General features: G+C 43.4%; 4 protein-coding genes across 7 annotated transcripts; 2 read left to right on the top strand and 2 right to left on the bottom strand.

The window, feature by feature from the left end:
- The first annotated feature begins 142 nt into the window (after positions 1-142).
- Positions 143-3,697, top strand: LOC114449294 (alanine aminotransferase 2). Of its 3 annotated transcripts, none has more exons than XM_028426811.1 (12): positions 143-360; positions 773-890; positions 977-1,066; positions 1,142-1,250; positions 1,477-1,610; positions 1,697-1,940; positions 2,029-2,108; positions 2,186-2,322; positions 2,393-2,567; positions 2,635-2,790; positions 2,876-2,988; positions 3,534-3,697. In XM_028426811.1, the coding sequence occupies exons 2-12, from the start codon at positions 786-788 to the stop codon at positions 3,622-3,624; spliced, it is 1,434 nt and encodes a 477-aa protein (XP_028282612.1). In that variant the 5' UTR covers positions 143-360; positions 773-785; the 3' UTR covers positions 3,625-3,697. The 3 variants fall into 3 exon arrangements, with proteins under 3 accessions (XP_028282612.1, XP_028282614.1, XP_028282613.1); XM_028426813.1 differs by having other exon boundaries at positions 144-360; positions 801-890; XM_028426812.1 differs by lacking the exon at positions 143-360 and having other exon boundaries at positions 383-890.
- Positions 3,642-9,265, bottom strand: dhx30 (DEAH (Asp-Glu-Ala-His) box helicase 30). 2 transcript variants are annotated; one of them, XM_028426807.1, is made up of 19 exons: positions 9,092-9,265; positions 8,816-8,952; positions 8,623-8,733; positions 8,277-8,537; positions 8,047-8,196; positions 7,810-7,962; positions 7,173-7,643; positions 6,700-7,083; positions 6,521-6,605; positions 6,335-6,439; positions 6,046-6,221; positions 5,729-5,935; positions 5,567-5,648; positions 5,281-5,474; positions 5,036-5,195; positions 4,796-4,953; positions 4,603-4,706; positions 4,340-4,479; positions 3,642-4,229 (listed from the first exon to the last, which is right to left on the bottom strand). In XM_028426807.1, exons 1-19 carry the CDS (start codon positions 9,261-9,263, stop codon positions 3,976-3,978), a joined length of 3,504 nt encoding a protein of 1,167 aa, XP_028282608.1. In that variant the 5' UTR covers positions 9,264-9,265; the 3' UTR covers positions 3,642-3,975. The 2 variants fall into 2 exon arrangements, with proteins under 2 accessions (XP_028282608.1, XP_028282610.1); XM_028426809.1 differs by having other exon boundaries at positions 6,521-6,599.
- Positions 9,266-9,866: 601 nt separating this feature from the next.
- Positions 9,867-11,420, top strand: LOC114449297 (chymotrypsin-like elastase family member 3B). Its single transcript, XM_028426814.1, has 8 exons — positions 9,867-9,939; positions 10,087-10,175; positions 10,292-10,374; positions 10,448-10,573; positions 10,667-10,803; positions 10,896-11,038; positions 11,134-11,286; positions 11,366-11,420. Exons 1-8 carry the CDS (start codon positions 9,900-9,902, stop codon positions 11,381-11,383), a joined length of 789 nt encoding a protein of 262 aa, XP_028282615.1. The 5' UTR covers positions 9,867-9,899; the 3' UTR covers positions 11,384-11,420.
- Positions 11,421-11,430: 10 nt separating this feature from the next.
- Positions 11,431-15,121, bottom strand: wrnip1 (WRN helicase interacting protein 1). The gene is made up of 7 exons (XM_028426810.1): positions 14,446-15,121; positions 13,667-13,861; positions 13,276-13,514; positions 12,950-13,173; positions 12,149-12,304; positions 11,955-12,034; positions 11,431-11,862 (listed from the first exon to the last, which is right to left on the bottom strand). Exons 1-7 carry the CDS (start codon positions 15,076-15,078, stop codon positions 11,581-11,583), a joined length of 1,809 nt encoding a protein of 602 aa, XP_028282611.1. The 5' UTR covers positions 15,079-15,121; the 3' UTR covers positions 11,431-11,580.
- Between the last annotated feature and the right edge of the window lie 812 nt (positions 15,122-15,933).

Raw genomic sequence — 15,933 nt, 5'->3', positions numbered from 1 at the left:
GTTATGCTGAGAGAGGGAAGAATAAAAAATACTATGTCAGTACCTTGTTGGTCTCTATTTAAGGTTACGGATTACAACATACCATAATCACACAACGGGTATAGATTGCTTTGGCAGCATATTATCAGGGATTCAAGAGTTTAGGATTCAGGATCCATATATTTGTACCATTCAGGGTTTTCCAGCAGCCAGTATAGCTTTAAGTACAGGAACTGAAGTGACCTTTTGTGCCAGTTAAAATTTCAGACCCCATGGCTGTAACTGATTTACAGAGTTTTTTTGTGTTGTTGTTAATACCTGGGTGCAAAGATTACAGCAGTTTTGATCCTGGTGTAAAGGGAGCAGTAAAACATAAACAGTGTAAGTCATTTTTATTTAACTAAACAATTAACAAGGTCAAATTATCACAAGGACGCTGCTTTTAGTACTTGTGTTGGCATTACTGGTGTTTCCCAGAGGGGACAGAGCCACCTCTAATTTTGGACCTCAGATTTGTCATTCACGATGAGAAATAAAAGTTTCAATTTTAATGGAATGGAATTAATTGTTAAACACTGAGTTTGTGAAAGGAGGAGGAGAAGAGTAACACACAGTTACATATTTAACGGCACATATTTCCCCAGGCTGTTAATAAAGCACTGATTTCTTCACTGATTACCACATTTTTTAGCATATTTAAGTAGAGCACCTGTGTATTTTAGTTCACTAGCACCGAGCTGATAGACAAGAAACTTCCAGCTTAGCTCACCTCAATACATCTTCTGTTCCAAAGACAAATTGCACTGATGTCTGTCCTGCAGAAGATCAATCCAGATGTGAAGCTCATGAAGCAGTTAGAGTACGCATTTATGGCCAAACTAGCAATCCACATAAAGGAACAGCTGAGAAAGGTAAAGGCACGACGTTACTCTCACAGGTCTGCAGTGTATGTGATTCTGTGTCGTAATATCTGTGAGTGAGATTTCTGTCTCCACAGGGAGTGAAAAAGCCCTACAAAACCATCATAGATGTCTCCTTTGGTGACCCACACAAAGCAGGTGTGAAGCCTCTGACTTTTGCCAGACAGGTAACGTGTCACAAGTTAAGTCAAGTTTGTTAATTTGCTTGTGACTAAACACTTCTGTCTCACTCTGTTTTACAGGTTATCGCAGCATGTACCTACCCCAAGCTTATGAACAGTGATAAACTGCCACTGGATGCCAAGCAGAGAGCTCAGTGGCTGCTTGACAGATGCCCAGGACAAAGTGTAGGTAAGTGTAGATAATTTTAACTATTTTATTTTTTTACTTTTTAACTCTTGATGTCTGATAAATACTCAGTGGCAGGAATGTAAACAACACATATTCCAAAGCCTGGGAAGATAACATATTAACAATTTACAGTATTTATTTTCATTGTGTTATATATCCCTGGTGTGTAAGACCCACAACATATCTCCAGCATGTATGTGGTCAGTGGTCCTGTCATTTTTTTCAGGTTCATACACAGCCACAGCTGGTATACCAGAAACAGTCCACAAAATTTCTGCGTTCATAACGAGACGAGACGGTGGGGCTCCATCTGACCCTAAAAACATTTTCATCACCGCCGGCTCACAGTGGGCGCTCATGGTAACATCATTGTTATTGCACATATATGCTCTTTCTACCCTCAAAGATGTCACTATTATTTTTTTTTAATTTTGTCTGCCTACTAGAACATTCTCAACGTTTTGGTGAACAAGCAGGCTTCACCCAGAACAGGCGTGTTAACTCCAGCACCCGGCCATGATAAAGCCGTGCTATCCATAGTGGGGATGGGAGGAGAGACCATCCCTTACTACCTCACTGAGGAACAGGGCTGGGCGCTGCAGGTGGAGGAGCTACAGCGGGCGCTGGATTCTGCACAGGGAGTCTGTAAGCCTGTTGCTCTGTATGTCATCAACCCTGGAAACCCAGCAGGTAGCATAATCCAGTCGCCATTTATTTATTTATTTTTTTCATTTTATTACCAAAGTCACATCATAGTTACATGCTGCATCACCTGTAGGTCATGTTCAAAGCAGAAAATCCATACAAGAGGTGATCCGATTTGTTTCTGAGAAGAGGCTTTTCCTTCTGGCTGATGAGGTGAGAGAATGATTTTTTTATTTAAGCATGATAATAAATGGGATAATGAATGCACATATCCATGTGTTCTTCCTCAGGTCTATCAGGACTGTGTTCAAGGGGAAAACACTGAGTTTGTCTCTTACAAAAGGGTTCTGAATGAGATGGGACCTCCTTTTTCAGAAACAGTGGAGCTGGCTTCCTTCCACTCAGTATCCAAAAGCGTCATGGGGGAGTATGTTTCCAACCCTCAGATGTGCATCAGCCGCTTGTGGTTTCGAAATAACAGTACTCTCTCCCATCAGGTGTGGTCTGCGTTGTGGGTATGTTGAGCTGGTTAATGTGGATCCTGCTGTTATGAAACACATCTTCACACTATTCTCCAAAGGCTCCTGCTCACCCGTGCTGGGTCAGATTGCCCTGGATGTGATGATTAACCCTCCACAGCCAGGCGATCCCTCATACACCCTGTATAATCAGGTAGTTAGTAGTATTTGCTAAAGATTAATTTTGTTGTGGGACATGTGAAACACACGGATCCTTGCAGGAAACACAACACATCAGGGACATGCTGATTCAAAATGCGAAGAGAGTCTATGAGGTTGTCAACAGCCTGCCAGGTTTAAGCTGCCAGCCAGTGGACGGAGGAGCTTTTGCCTTCCCCAGAGTGTTTCTCCCACCTAAAGCCATAAAAAAAGCCAAGGTAACAAAACTGTTTAGACAATTTCAATGGGATAGTTATTTCGAAAAAAACGTTTTTATATATTTGGATTGTACATTTTATTTAGGATCTAGGAATGGAGCCCGATACATTCTACAGTGTCAGACTGCTGGAAGAGGCTGGCGTGTTTGTCCGACCTGGCTGCGGGTACAAACAAAAGAAGGACACCTATCACATCAGGTATAATAACCCAACACGCCCTGAACGATTGATACGTTTGTGACCTGATGTAGAGGGTGATGAGTTTTACAGCTGTTGTTACATGCATACAACTCATTTTTTTTGTTTTGTCAATTGCACATCTGACAAAATTCACATCTGCCTGTGTGCAGTCATCTCAAATGATTCTATTCCAAAAAGCTCCACAAAGACATGGACTAGTTGAGGGTGCTCCTCCTTGCAGAATAGTTTTTGGCAGATTGAGCCCTAAAGACAAGTCACCATCACCACACAGGAGACCCTGGGCGAGCTGTACATTGCCAGAGAGTTAGGCATCTTTGTTGCTGTTGACTAAATGGATACACTCTAAAGTACAATAGACCAAGGAGTAAGTTTGGTCTGGGAAAATGCCAAAAAAATTGAAGTAATATTTAACATGAGGGCCGACCAGAAGGGGTCGACGTTTTCTAAAAACCAGCTCCTCTGCCAGGCCACACGTTATCAATCACAATTACAAGTACAAGTGCAACTTCACTTAAATAGCTTTTAACCCTCTTGTCTTGCAGATTTTGCATTATGACCCCTCGGGACATGATGGACGAATTACTGGGACGTCTGACCAGCTTTCACAGAAAGTTTATGATGGATTTTGCTTAAACAAAAAAAGAAACGTCTGTGTTCTGTTATACTCATTTTACTCACATTATTACAATAAATACCATTTTCCGCATACAGTATGTAATTATATGTATTGACCTTTGGCCAATAATCATTTCTCTATACTCATTAGAGTAACATCCAACCTTTGCTTTTCAAAAAGCAAAGTAACAGAATGCAAAGTCCAAAATTCAAATGAACTTCCTCATAAGTTTATCATTTACCTATAATAACAGTTAGCAAACAGCAGTCCACTGCGGATCCCAAAATCCTAATAGAGTTATTCAAATACAAGAAGTCCTTATTCTCTTTTGGTACCAGCCAGCAGATACATCCATGTGTAGTAGCTCATCAGTCCACCTCGCTGTCACTGATGTGATTCTGAGTAACAGGGTTTGGCTCTGTGTTGTTGAGCAGATTGACGAGTAAGGAGATGAGTTTCCCATCTTGAGAAGTGTTCGCATTATCAGGGTCGTTGAGGTTTCGGTATAGCATAGTCTGGATGGAAGTGCGTAGCTCCCACAACACCTCCCATGTCTCTGCAGACAGCTCGCAGTGCATCAGAGAGCGCCCAGGAAATGACACCTCCACTCTGTCTCCGTTCACTGGGACACGAGAGAAAAGAGAATGGTTCTATTTTTGGTGCTTGGGAAAAGCATGTCAAAAGACCATCAGGCTCAACGCCGGGTTATTATGCCATTTTTTAGGTTCCTACCTCTCTCTGTGATATCGCAGTCTGTGAGCAGCAACAGTGCAAGTGGATGCACAGCAGAGGAGTCTCTGACAAAAACCTGCCCACTGGACTTGACTGCGCTGAAAAACGTAAGCCAGCGACTCGGGAAATAATCTTCTCCTCTACAACAGAAAGAAGTATGCACTGTTTATATACACATAGGAATGTAATGTTTCCCCTTCGAAATAATAAAGTATTTCTGATTGTGAATCTATCTGTAGTTTAATTACTGAGCCTGCTCAAACCTGTTCACAGAGGAACGATGAAGCAGCACCGACCCACTGGCTATGCGGAAACACATATCGTTGGGACGAAAGCGTCCATTTTTGGTCACAGTACCTTTCTTCACCTAAAACGAAGCAGTAACTTGATAAGTGCCAGCTCAATGAGGAAGCAGATTAGTAAATAAGCTAAACTAGGCCATTTAGAGCCACTCACCTGAATGAGGTTGGGATAGAGTCCAGCCAGTAGGACAGCTTTAAGGAGCTCATCCTGGTCACTGTGCTCGTTGTAGAGAGAGGAATTATTCTGGCACGCCTTGGCATGAGAAACCAGGCCTGCCTCTTCCAGGTTCTCACTAAACTGAGAGATGAGACCTGTAAAAGGAGGAATCTGTTTGTGAACAGGAGTTTCCCCACAAAGAAAATACTTAAATGACTGTGTGCGACTCAAACTGACCGTTAATGAACCGAAGACCGGCTCTGGACAGAATGTGTTTGTCCAGATATTCATCTCTGTCCTCTCTGTCACCTTCCTGCTGAACTTTCCTCCAGCCCAGAACAACTCGACTGAACACCAAATAGTCACTGTAGCTAGAGCTGCTGAGGGCTTCTTTGACCTGGAAAAACAGATACATTAAATAACATTTTAAACCACATACAGACGTGTTATACTATGCATAAAAATAAAAAAAGAAATCTAACCTTGTTGATGAGTGCTCTGTTCTGCAGGCTGTTACAGAAAGGGTCTCTGGTGAGACAGGCGGCTACAGACAACATGGGCAGAACACATCTGAACATGGAGCTCAAAACCAGCACTTTGCCCAGCCGTGGGTCACAGGACATACAGGCAACACGCTCTCCTAAAGGGGTCAGGGTTTCTGTTTTATCCAGAACTCCTGCCAAAAAGAAAGCACTGACATCAATTCAATTATGCACATGATAGTTTACCACACGATGTTAGCACAGAACAGATGTCGTTATGAGTTACCAATTTCCTGCAGATTACGGACAGCATCTCTCACAGCCTCTTTCTCTGGACTGTCCAACACTTGGGATAAGAAATCTACAGCCTCCACAGAAGAAACAACATTTAAAATGACAGCACATTAAAATTATGTCAAAGATTGCATGTAAAAAAATGGTTCAGTACCTTGCAGTTAGGGCTGTGGATTTTGGCCTGCACTACCAAACTCTCAAGTGGGGTTCGTAGTATCTCAGGGATGGGGAAGGAACTCATTGACTCCAACTGTACTCTTGGGAATAGATGGTAGGACTGTCCTGGCTGACATCGACCCGCCCTCCCCTTTCTTTGTGTGACATTAGAACGGGATATCCAAACTGTGTCCAGGCAGGAAACCTGAAAAAACAGAAAGAAATGAATGATACTAATCACTGGTTTGTCACCATTTTGCCACAAATTACATCTTGAAATGTATCAACAAATACAGGTTAAATATAGATACTAGCCTTAGTCCGTGGGTCATAATTCTGTTCTTTGTGAGTTCCTGTATCTACCACATGAACAACATCATCTATTGTAATTGAAGTTTCAGCAATGTTGGTGGTGAGGACAATCTTCCTCTGGGCCACTTGGGGGCGCTGGAACACAGCCTGCTGGTCAGCCACAGACAAACTTGAATGCACTGAGAGACAAAAAAAAAAAAACAAAAACAGAAGAATGCGTATTAGTCATAGCTGGGGAGAGGCATTCTTCTGCTCCAAGACAAAAGCAGGTCTTTGCAGTTCTGTTCCTTACGTGGCAGGATCATCTGTGAGCCGTAGGAAAAGTGTGGCTTTGCCTGGAGTTTCTCTTGAACTTGCCTAATGTCCTGCCATCCAGGGAGGAAACACAGCACAGCACCTGAAAAATGAGGGGCGGGAGTTTCAAAAGTGTACAAAAAATTTCAGTACTACATTAAGGAAGGGATGGTGTATTAGTTACCTGGTGTTCCATGTTTGTCAATGTGCTCTATAACGTCAGCTACTAAATCTAAATCTGGTGCGACCTCGTCCATTCCTCCCTTAAACTAGACAGGATGCAAAATTGTGAGACTCAGGATGAATATAGTAAAGCTTCATGTATTTATGAGTACAGTAAAGTGCAATAAATCTGCATTTCACCTGCTTGTGAGTCTTCACTTTCTCTTGAACTGGCAGCCGGCGTCCCATCTCTCGCAGTACGTCCTCCAGGTATCTGTCTCTTACTGGGTGCATAAAACCTGGCACCTTCACAATAGGGCAGCCTCCGAAGTACTGAGCCAGCCTCTGGTTGTCCCCTGTAGCGCTCATGAGTATGATATGTAGGTCTGGGTTCTCGTTCAAGCTTGTGCGCAGCAAGGCCAGCAGCAGGTCTGTGTTTATGTCTCGTTCATGCACCTCATCCACCACCACATGGCTGATTCCCTTTAGGGTTGGGTTTGATTGCAGCTTCTTCAGTAGGACGCCCACCGTGAGAAAGAGCATGGCTCCTCCACTCTGCTCTGGAGGTCGGCTCTCAAGTCTCACCTAGAACAGGAATCATTGTTGGAAAAATAACTAGATATCCTAAAATAAAGAAGTAGTTATAGCTCTCACAGAACACATCCTGATTCTACCTGATATCCCACACAGTGCTTAAGAGCTGGGCCCATCTCATCAGCAACCCGATGAGCAACTGATACAGCACTGATCCGGCGAGGTTGGGTCACCAGGATGTTGCAGTTGGCACCGTCGCCACCCCTCACATGGTCCTCCAGCAGGAAGCGAGGGATCCGTGTCGTTTTGCCACATCCAGTTTCACCAGCAATGACAACCACCCTGGAGGACCGCACAGCCGAGACCACACGCTGACTGTGGGCATCAACAGGCAGCTTCACATTGAGTCCAGGGTTTGCACTTTCCCATTTGTTCTGCAGCTGGAGGCTGAGGTATCGAGCCCCGACATCAGACAGAGGCCTATACGGCCTGCCTGTAATGGCATCTGTTACAAAGTCCTCCTCGTCCTCCTCATTCTCTTGGTTTACCGTCTCCTGCCCTCTTGCCTCCTCCTCCTCCCACAGTTTCTGGACTTCTGTTGCCACTGGGTGCTGTTAGAAATATGAGGCATTAGTTCTGACCTGCTAAAATATCCCATGAGCAGCCTAAAAACAAAGATACACAAATACAGTCCCCAAAATCTTTGGCTGGTGAAAATTCTGACTATAAATGACTATTTAAAACTACACACCCTCCTCCCGTGAAGTAAGAACATACCTGTGTGAGATACTCTTTTATGTCTCGCTCCAGGTATTCTGGGATTTCCAGTGGGATGGGACGTCTCTCCCTCTCTCCAGCCTCCTTCACCTTCTCTTGATGATACTTGGCATGGGTTAGTGGGTTGTTGCCTTTATCCAGCAATCCTAGCTCCTAAATCAGTTGGCATGATTTTAGGCACAATTTACACACATACTTAAAAGATGTAGCAGCCGTCCAAAACTGCAGCATCCTCACCTTTAGCTTCATGCAGGCTAGTGCAGCAGCATTTCTTTCTGCAGTCATTCGGCTGCCTGCCATAGCTGTGAATTTCATCTCATCAGGCCAGAGGAGTCTCAACTCACATTTCTTTAGCTTCCCTCCAGTTGTTCTGAAGTGAAGTAGCTCCTGTTAAAATACATTAGAGAGTAGGTTACAACATACTGTCCAATAATTAAATGATTAGGTAAAGTTAAAGAGCTACCAACCCTGATTCTGTTGGAAGATGTGGCCACCTGGATGACTCTGGTCAGAAGAGATTTAGGTTGTGGAAACAGGGAAAGCGCTTCAGAGACACCAGAGGAGTCTACTTTTGGATGTGATAATTCATCTGCTGAGGCTCTGGATGAGTGGAAATTACTTGACAAATGTTCTTCTTTGTCATCATAGAGGGTTAAATGTAGACCCCCTCTTACACGACCAGCTCTTCTCCTGGGCAACTGGTTGTTTGGACCAATCACACCCATTTGCTGTGACCAATAACAAAATTAGGCAAGGAAGACATGTTAACACTTTTAGGCAATACAAAATATGTGTGTAATCTGCTGAGCTCACCCTGAGCTTGAGACATGCGGCGGCTGCTGCAAATCGTTCTGCATCGATCTTCTTGGACGCATAACCTTCCTCCTCTATCTTGCAGGGCCACTGCAGTGTGACTGTGGCTTTCTGCACAACGTTAAAAAAAGCTCAATGTAGCAGTGAGGACATTAACATCCAACGGTACGGTTATGATGACTGCTGTTCTGACCTTGACACCTGAATGTTCGGTGCAGCTGTACTGGATGAGCTGGGACAAGTCGCTGACTCCCAGTGACCGAGAGACAGTGTTGTACAAGAGGCCTTTAGGATCAGGAAACTCCTTCAGGAGGTTTGAGTTAACGTTGTCTAGACAGTGAAACAGAAGGCCAACCACGGCTGAGTCAGTGGTAATAAGGCAGCCCTAAACTCTAAGCACAAAGATGCTTTGATATGCAATACATGCCCTTGACGTTAGCCCGGTTGGCTAACTGCTACATTCACTCACCTTTGTTACTCTGGGAATATAATGCTGCGTGTTCCTGGAGGTTTCGGGGTTTTGTCCCATACCACCGCATTTCTCTGCTCCAGTTAGACGCTGTTTTTCCGCCGGTTTTAATACATTTAGCAACATTACAGAGCGCTTTCAAACGCACGAGTAAAACACCGGGTAGCGCCATCTTTAAACTAAAAGTTCTTCTTCTGCTGCTTTGTTCTGAAGTTAACAACCGTGGTCACAGCGCCACCATAAGGCGAGGAGGATACATGAAATTTGGCCACGAAAGCATCAGCTTAGTTAAAATAAACTAGAAATTCCTTTAACATATTAAGACCAAATATATTAATAGAAGGCAAAAAAACTTCATACAATGCTTTAGTTTTAGAAGCCTTTAATTAACCTGTTATGGGTAAATTTTTAGTAATCTAAGAGTTTCTCAAAGGAATGTTTACATTTACATAAAAATGCACAATTGAACAAATGGAATAGACACAACTGTTGATTCCCCTATTTTTTTAACTACAACTTTTTATTAAAATATTTTTAAGTTCTTGAGGGCCAAATTTCAAAAGCTCTTACCTAACAAGCAGGTGTAGGTTTTTTAGGTGTAAATAATTCAAATTTCTTAGTATACGCTTGACAAATCTTTGAATATATTGAGTAGAAAAGCTCTATAGAGTTTGTACATTATCTGACCTCGGTGGACCATCTGGAATAAAAAAGGAAAACTCCCAGGCTGCATGTGAGCCTGTCTGCACTGATTCCCATAAATACTGTAGCGCTTCTTGATAAGTCACTTGCTTTGCACAACCAAGAGATGGAATTGGCACTTCTCCTCCTGCTGGTTGTTAAAACAGGTAAGTTAATTAAATCACAACAGCTGATGGATGACTATCTAAAAGCAGTTAAGGCATCAACTCCATTGGACAGAGGACTTTATATATTTTGAGCACCCTCTCATGCTTACTCAGCTTGTCCTTGTTCTGTGTCTCACTGTGGTAAAGTGTCTGGGTGTGGTGTGCCAACTTACCAGCCCAACACCAGCCGTGTGGTGAATGGAGAAGAAGCCAGACCATACAGCTGGCCGTGGCAGGTGAGCTGTGGTTTTAGAACAGATCCATTCTCTCATCAGGCATGCCTGTGGTCAAAGTAGAGCTAACTTTCTCTATGTTTCTGCAGCATACAACTGATGATCTGTTTCACACACAGGTTTCTTTGGAGTCTTTCTTCCCCACCTGTGGAGGAACACTCATTGCTCCAAACTGGGTCCTAACTGCTGCACACTGCATCACGTAAGAACATGTGTCATTGTGGCCTCTTAGATATAAGCTGCTGTATTCATTATTTTTATACTCTCAAATTCAGATTCCACACATACAGGGTGGTGCTTGCCGAGCACGATATGAACAAGGAAGAGGGGCCTGAACAGTCCATTATGGTGGAAAAAATGTTCATCCATCCCAAATGGAACGACAACTGTGTCTCTTGTGGGTAGGGAGACTAACCATGTTGAACAGCAGCTGAGCAAATACTCTTATAGACTCATTCTATACATGCAATATTGTGTTTTGTCTTGTTATGCAGGAATGATATTGCCCTGCTAAAACTGGAGAAAAGTGCTGTTCTCAATGACAAGGTACAGCTGGCCTGCCTGCCACAGGATGGTGCACCTCTTGCCCACAACCAACCCTGTTTTGTCACAGGCTGGGGTCGTCTCTACTGTAAGACCGGCGTTTGTCACATCTACAATGACCTATAGAGATGCTCTAAATATCATTCACATACTCACTTCACTACTACATCTTCTCTTCAGCTGGTGGCCCCCAGGCTACTACACTACAGCAGGCGCTGCTTCCTGTTGTGGCACACAATGTCTGCAGTCAAAGTGACTGGTGGGGTAGCTCAGCTAAAACGACAATGGTCTGTGCAGGAGGAGACAGCAAGTCAGCGTGCCATGTGAGTGAAAACTCCAGAAGCTATTATCATATGTATGTAAAACAGGCTTATGATGCTGCTGAATACTACATTATCTACCTGCTGCAAACTTACAGGGTGACTCTGGTGGCCCTCTGAACTGTAAAGGCAGAGATGGGAAATGGTACATTGAAGGAGTGACAAGTTTTGTGGACGGACGTGGGTGTAACACCCCACAAAAACCCACAGTATTTACCCGCGTGGCTTCTTTCATCCCCTGGATCAGTGAGGTGAGAACTTTCAAAATCAACCACTGTACATTAAGATCTTCTCAAATGTGCATGTTTAAACTTGTATATTTTCTTGCAGATAATTGCCCAAAACTGATGAAGTAACTAAACAATAAACTGAATACAATGAAAAATGTTTATAGATTTATTACAATATATTTACAGGGTGTCAAAGAAATCAACAACAAAAAAAAAATCATAGAACAAATCTCGAGCTGGTTATCTCTAACAAAAGAAACAGAACTTTGATTGTAGACTTTACATTATGTAGTGTCACTGGATCACAGAGAATACTTATGGATCTGAGGGTGTCCAGGTGAAGAAGTCAATTCCCCGGAGCTCCTCAGGTAAGTACTCCTGCTCCACGGGACTGCTGAAGGCTGGGTTGTACTTGTAGCCTTTGGCGTAGCCCAGTTGTTTCATCAGCCTGGTGGGGGCATTGCGGAGGTGCAAAGGGACGGGTGGCAGAGGACCTTTGTGGTTCCTCAAACAGGCCTTGACATTGTTGTAGGCCTTATAGATCTCCACAGACTTAGGGGCTCGTGCCAGGTAAACCACACACTGAGCCAGGATTACCTGTGGGCCAGGCCAAAGACAGAAGAGGGGAAAGGGACTAAAAATCATGTTTTAAGACTCAAAACAACCACTGATTGGTCAAGTGAGCCTACCTCACATTCAGGCATCCCAATGAAGTGACAGGCTTGGAAGGCTGACACAGCTTGAGGAAGAGCCTCGGGATCTGCCATACCTGCCATAAAAGACACATGCAGTCACACTAGAAGAAACATTTTTTCTGTACATTTTAGTTCTATCAGAAAATAATCATTTAAAAGAAAAAATTGGATATTTAAAATGTACTTACCCACATCCTCACTGGCAAAGCGGACCAGTCTGCGGGCCACGTACAGTGGATCCTCACCCCCCTCCAGCATGCGGCCCAGCCAGTACAGAGAAGCATTCTCATTGGAGCCTCTCATAGACTTATGCAACGCTGAGATACAGTTGTAATGCTCTTCACCTTTGAATGTCACGAACATGGTAATACAGTCATACATGTAGCAAGGCGAGAAGATCATCACAAAGAATTCACAGCACAGGGGTAAATACTGTCATCTCTGTTAGTCAAGCCGAGAGACATTTTCATCACCCTGTCAAGGGTACAGCACATCTTGGGGACAGCTGGGTGTTGTGTAACATGACTAGTGGACTAATAAGCCTTATGATGGGAGTTATGGATGTTTAGTAAATGCATAGATGATTGGAGAAGCTAAAACCTGCAGACTTATGCCATCTATAAATAAACAGTGTGGATAGTGCCGAAAGCGGTTGTAACTAGGAGAAGAAAGCAAACAATGACTTTCTGCATTGTTGTCATAGTTATGAAAATTACAGCAGTTCCTGGGCATCATTTCATGCATTCACGTAAAAGAATTATACAAATCAATGTTCATACTTATTCTTGCTGCATGGGATCCCTGGTATTTTAATAGCAACACTAAAAGTCAGGGTATGTATGTGTTTTACAGGATTTTCCAACAAATGCAAAAATATATGAGCTGAAATTTCTATCCACGCCTAACTGCACAAAGTGACATATCAAAGCCTCCAGAGAACAACGTGAACAGAAATTAGGCTTACAGGAGACACCTGTATCCGAGCTCACCTGCTTTATCATAGAGAATATGGGACCTCTGCAGACCCTCCTTGATGTGCTCCTCTGTCACCAGTATATCTTGAGGAGAACCATGTTGTGCCAGTTGGTTTGGTCGGCTCACGCCCATCTGAGCCTTGACAGCCAGCTGCAGGCTATTGAGTCCAGTTCTTGCATCACCATCACAGAGGTACGCTATCGTGTCCAGGGCTTTTTGTTCAATGTATGTCTTTGGCCTACAAACAACAGAAAGTGTTTTAGTATCACTACATTAAATGAAGGATTTATTACTTATGAACGGAATATTTAGTGTAAGATGGCTACAGTGGAACACCAACCCCTGTTCATCGGTCTGGTCTTGATCTTTGGGAGTTGCGGGCTCTTGACCATGGATTCTGATCCCCAGTGTGGCCACGGCCCTGTTCAGGATGGAGCTCATCGCCTCCACAGATAGCTTCTCCAGAACCAGCACCCTGCACCTACTCAGCAGGGCAGCATTCACCTGAAAGGACGGATTCTCTGTGGTGGCTCCGATCAGGGTCACCGTCCCACACTCCACATGAGGAAGGAAGGTGTCCTACAGATACACGCATATACTGAGTAAAGTCATATACATACAAACATATAGTGAGGATGTGAACTGGTTTTAGGTGCTACCTATCATGCAGAAAGGACACAGAATCCTGGACTTTTCAAGTTAAAAGTATAACTAAATTATGCATGTTGAACCTGCTGGGACTTGTTGAAGCGATGGATTTCATCAATGAACAGGATGGTCTTCCTCTTGCACAGCCGGAGCTCGTTCTGAGCCTGCTTGATCACCTCTCGGACATCGTTGGTGGACGCGCTGGTGGCAGACAGGGTGACAAAACGGGCAGCGCCGCTCTTTTTGCTTTTGCTGGCAATTATGTGGGCTAGAGTGGTCTGAAGACAAACAAACCAGACACAAAGTAACATGATCAATTGGATAATCGACTTTGATTTGAGTGTGCAGTAAATCTCTTTACTGTAACCACCAGTTCTAAAAATAACAATTGAATGGAGAAAGTTCAATGCTGTAAGACAACTGACAGGAGGAGTTAAAGAGGTAAATAAAGCATGTTGACGATGTCTAAGAATGGAGGGCTGCTGAACAATCCATGCTAGTGACTTAGCATACTCAAGGAGTCACTGACATGCTGTATTCATGTCTGATAAAGAGAACAGTGACAAGTGCTAACTTGAAGCAATAGATGGCACAAGTGACTGTTAACACAGTGTCCATGTTTTATATTGTTGTCTACTAATTTATCATGATCAGTAGTGTAAGTTAAACTGCTAATAGGCCTATATATATATATAAAAGCATTGATCATAAAATAAAATATATGTGTAGCTGCTTAATGTAAATAAAGCTTAGTGACATTTGGGTTGTATGTTTGAATCAGCATAAATCAAATACTGACAGTTTATTCAGTGTGTTTTCCGATTCTGTACAGAGTATTTAATACTGCATATTAGCTCCGCACCTTCCCGCAGCCCGGAGGTCCCCACAGGATCAGAGATGGCACTTCCTGTGAGTCGAGCAGAGACCGGAGGAGTGTTTGCTGGCCTACAACTTTATTTTGACCGAAGTATTCCTCCAGCGTGTTCGGCCTCAGAATCTCCGCCAGAGGCTTGTCTAAAGTAAACAGTGTCTGCAGTGATAACCTGTTTGCTGCCTTCACTGTGTGTCCATCAGACACATCTGTGGGCTGGGCGCTCCGCTCTCCCTCTGCTGCCTCGGTCAGTGAACGTTTCACCCCTTTGTTGACAGCACGGATAGGACTTTGTTTACCGGTTAACAAACCGTTCCGCTCACCCTGAGCTGATACTTTCCCCTTGTTGGACTGAAACAGAGAAAACATCGCTGAGGACTGCGTCCCACTCATGGAGGAGGAAGAGGAAGAGGAGGAGGAGGAGGAATTGACAGCCTCCGCAGCATTAATCCGGGATTTCTTCACAGGAGGTTCGTTGTCGTCTGTTGTGGACGGTGTGTTGCCTTCGGGGCCTTTCAGTAGACACACGTCGAGGTGTGTGTTAATTGTAACGGGTGTAAAGTCTTTAAAACAAACTGGACATTGCACCGAGTCCGGAGGTGGTGCTGTCATCTCGGTCGCCATGTTAACTCCCGCGAAACTTTTAACCTTTGTCACGTGATCAAACACAGTTTTCATAATAATATATGGAAAGTTGTTTTCTGTGAGCTGTTACACCCAGATGTGACTTCAGGTTTTAACCAGATAGATAAATATGGTGTGCATATATACACATATATATTTTCGGTAATGTTAAGAGTTTTGTTTAGCAGGAGGCTACCCCAAATCCTTCCGGTGTGCGTTTACGTGTGAATGAGACGGTCGGACATCTGAGTTTCCTAATCTGACAAATGCTCTAAACTAATGATGGCAGGAAACATACCTTTTCTTTCTCTGGTCATTTACATTTGCAGTCACTTATGCCTTTCTTTCTTTCTTTTTATGACAATATATAAAATTCCCAAATGCAACTTTAGTGACAAATTTGCTGTAATACAGCGGGGAGCTGTAATACGTAACCAAAGTCTTCTTACATGTTATCATATATATTTTTTGTGTATTTCTTCAGGCTGTAAATTAAAACTGAGCCTTGTGTTTATAGCTTCACAACTAATTATTTTGAACATTAAACACTTTCCTTGGTTTTTATTTTCTAAGATAGAGCCTTGCCAAGAGATGCCCCTGCCAGAGGCCAGCGAGGCCTGGAAGATGAAAGGAAAACAAGGAAAGGAAAGGAAGTGGCTGGCAGCCCGATGAACTCCCCAGAGAGGTAGCTTGTGATAGTGCCAAAAATAAGTAGTGTTGAATTCAATTAGTCACATGTTGCAATTGAAACATAAGTCTACTACTACAGAGCATACTGAGACATCCAGGTTTTTTCATGTCAGCCAGTATAGTTTCATTTTGTGCGGTAAGAGCACAGCTCTCATCCAAAAGTGA

The sequence above is a fragment of the Parambassis ranga genome, chromosome 17 (assembly GCF_900634625.1).
Source record: "Parambassis ranga chromosome 17, fParRan2.1, whole genome shotgun sequence".
NCBI lineage: Eukaryota > Metazoa > Chordata > Actinopteri > Ambassidae > Parambassis > Parambassis ranga.
Note: the sequence above shows the minus strand (reverse complement) of the source record. Positions and strands in the feature narration are given on the sequence as shown.

What these genes read in the sequence shown, in the direction of transcription:
- wrnip1 (XM_028426810.1), bottom strand. Translation starts at nt 15,078, where the DNA reads ATGGCGACCGAGATGACAGCACCACCTCCGGACTCGGTGCAATGTCCA. An exon ending in CTTTGCCAGTGAGGATGTGG is followed by an intron (nt 12,035 to 12,148) that starts GTAAGTACATTT and finishes CTTTTATGGCAG; the next exon opens with GTATGGCAGATCCCGAGGCT. An exon ending in TTGGGATGCCTGAATGTGAG is followed by an intron (nt 11,863 to 11,954) that starts GTAGGCTCACTT and finishes CCTGGCCCACAG; the next exon opens with GTAATCCTGGCTCAGTGTGT.
- LOC114449297 (XM_028426814.1), top strand. Translation starts at nt 9,900, where the DNA reads ATGGAATTGGCACTTCTCCTCCTGCTGGTTGTTAAAACAG. An exon ending in CATACAGCTGGCCGTGGCAG is followed by an intron (nt 10,176 to 10,291) that starts GTGAGCTGTGGT and finishes TTTCACACACAG; the next exon opens with GTTTCTTTGGAGTCTTTCTT. An exon ending in AGGCTGGGGTCGTCTCTACT is followed by an intron (nt 10,804 to 10,895) that starts GTAAGACCGGCG and finishes TCTTCTCTTCAG; the next exon opens with CTGGTGGCCCCCAGGCTACT.
- dhx30 (XM_028426807.1), bottom strand. Translation starts at nt 9,263, where the DNA reads ATGGCGCTACCCGGTGTTTTACTCGTGCGTTTGAAAGCGCTCTGTAAT. An exon ending in TGACAAACATGGAACACCAG is followed by an intron (nt 6,440 to 6,520) that starts GTAACTAATACA and finishes CTCATTTTTCAG; the next exon opens with GTGCTGTGCTGTGTTTCCTC. An exon ending in TCTATCCCAACCTCATTCAG is followed by an intron (nt 4,707 to 4,795) that starts GTGAGTGGCTCT and finishes GCTTCGTTTTAG; the next exon opens with GTGAAGAAAGGTACTGTGAC.
- LOC114449294 (XM_028426811.1), top strand. Translation starts at nt 786, where the DNA reads ATGTCTGTCCTGCAGAAGATCAATCCAGATGTGAAGCTCATGAAGCAG. An exon ending in CAACCCTGGAAACCCAGCAG is followed by an intron (nt 1,941 to 2,028) that starts GTAGCATAATCC and finishes CATCACCTGTAG; the next exon opens with GTCATGTTCAAAGCAGAAAA. An exon ending in TCCAAAAGCGTCATGGGGGA is followed by an intron (nt 2,323 to 2,392) that starts GTATGTTTCCAA and finishes CTCTCCCATCAG; the next exon opens with GTGTGGTCTGCGTTGTGGGT.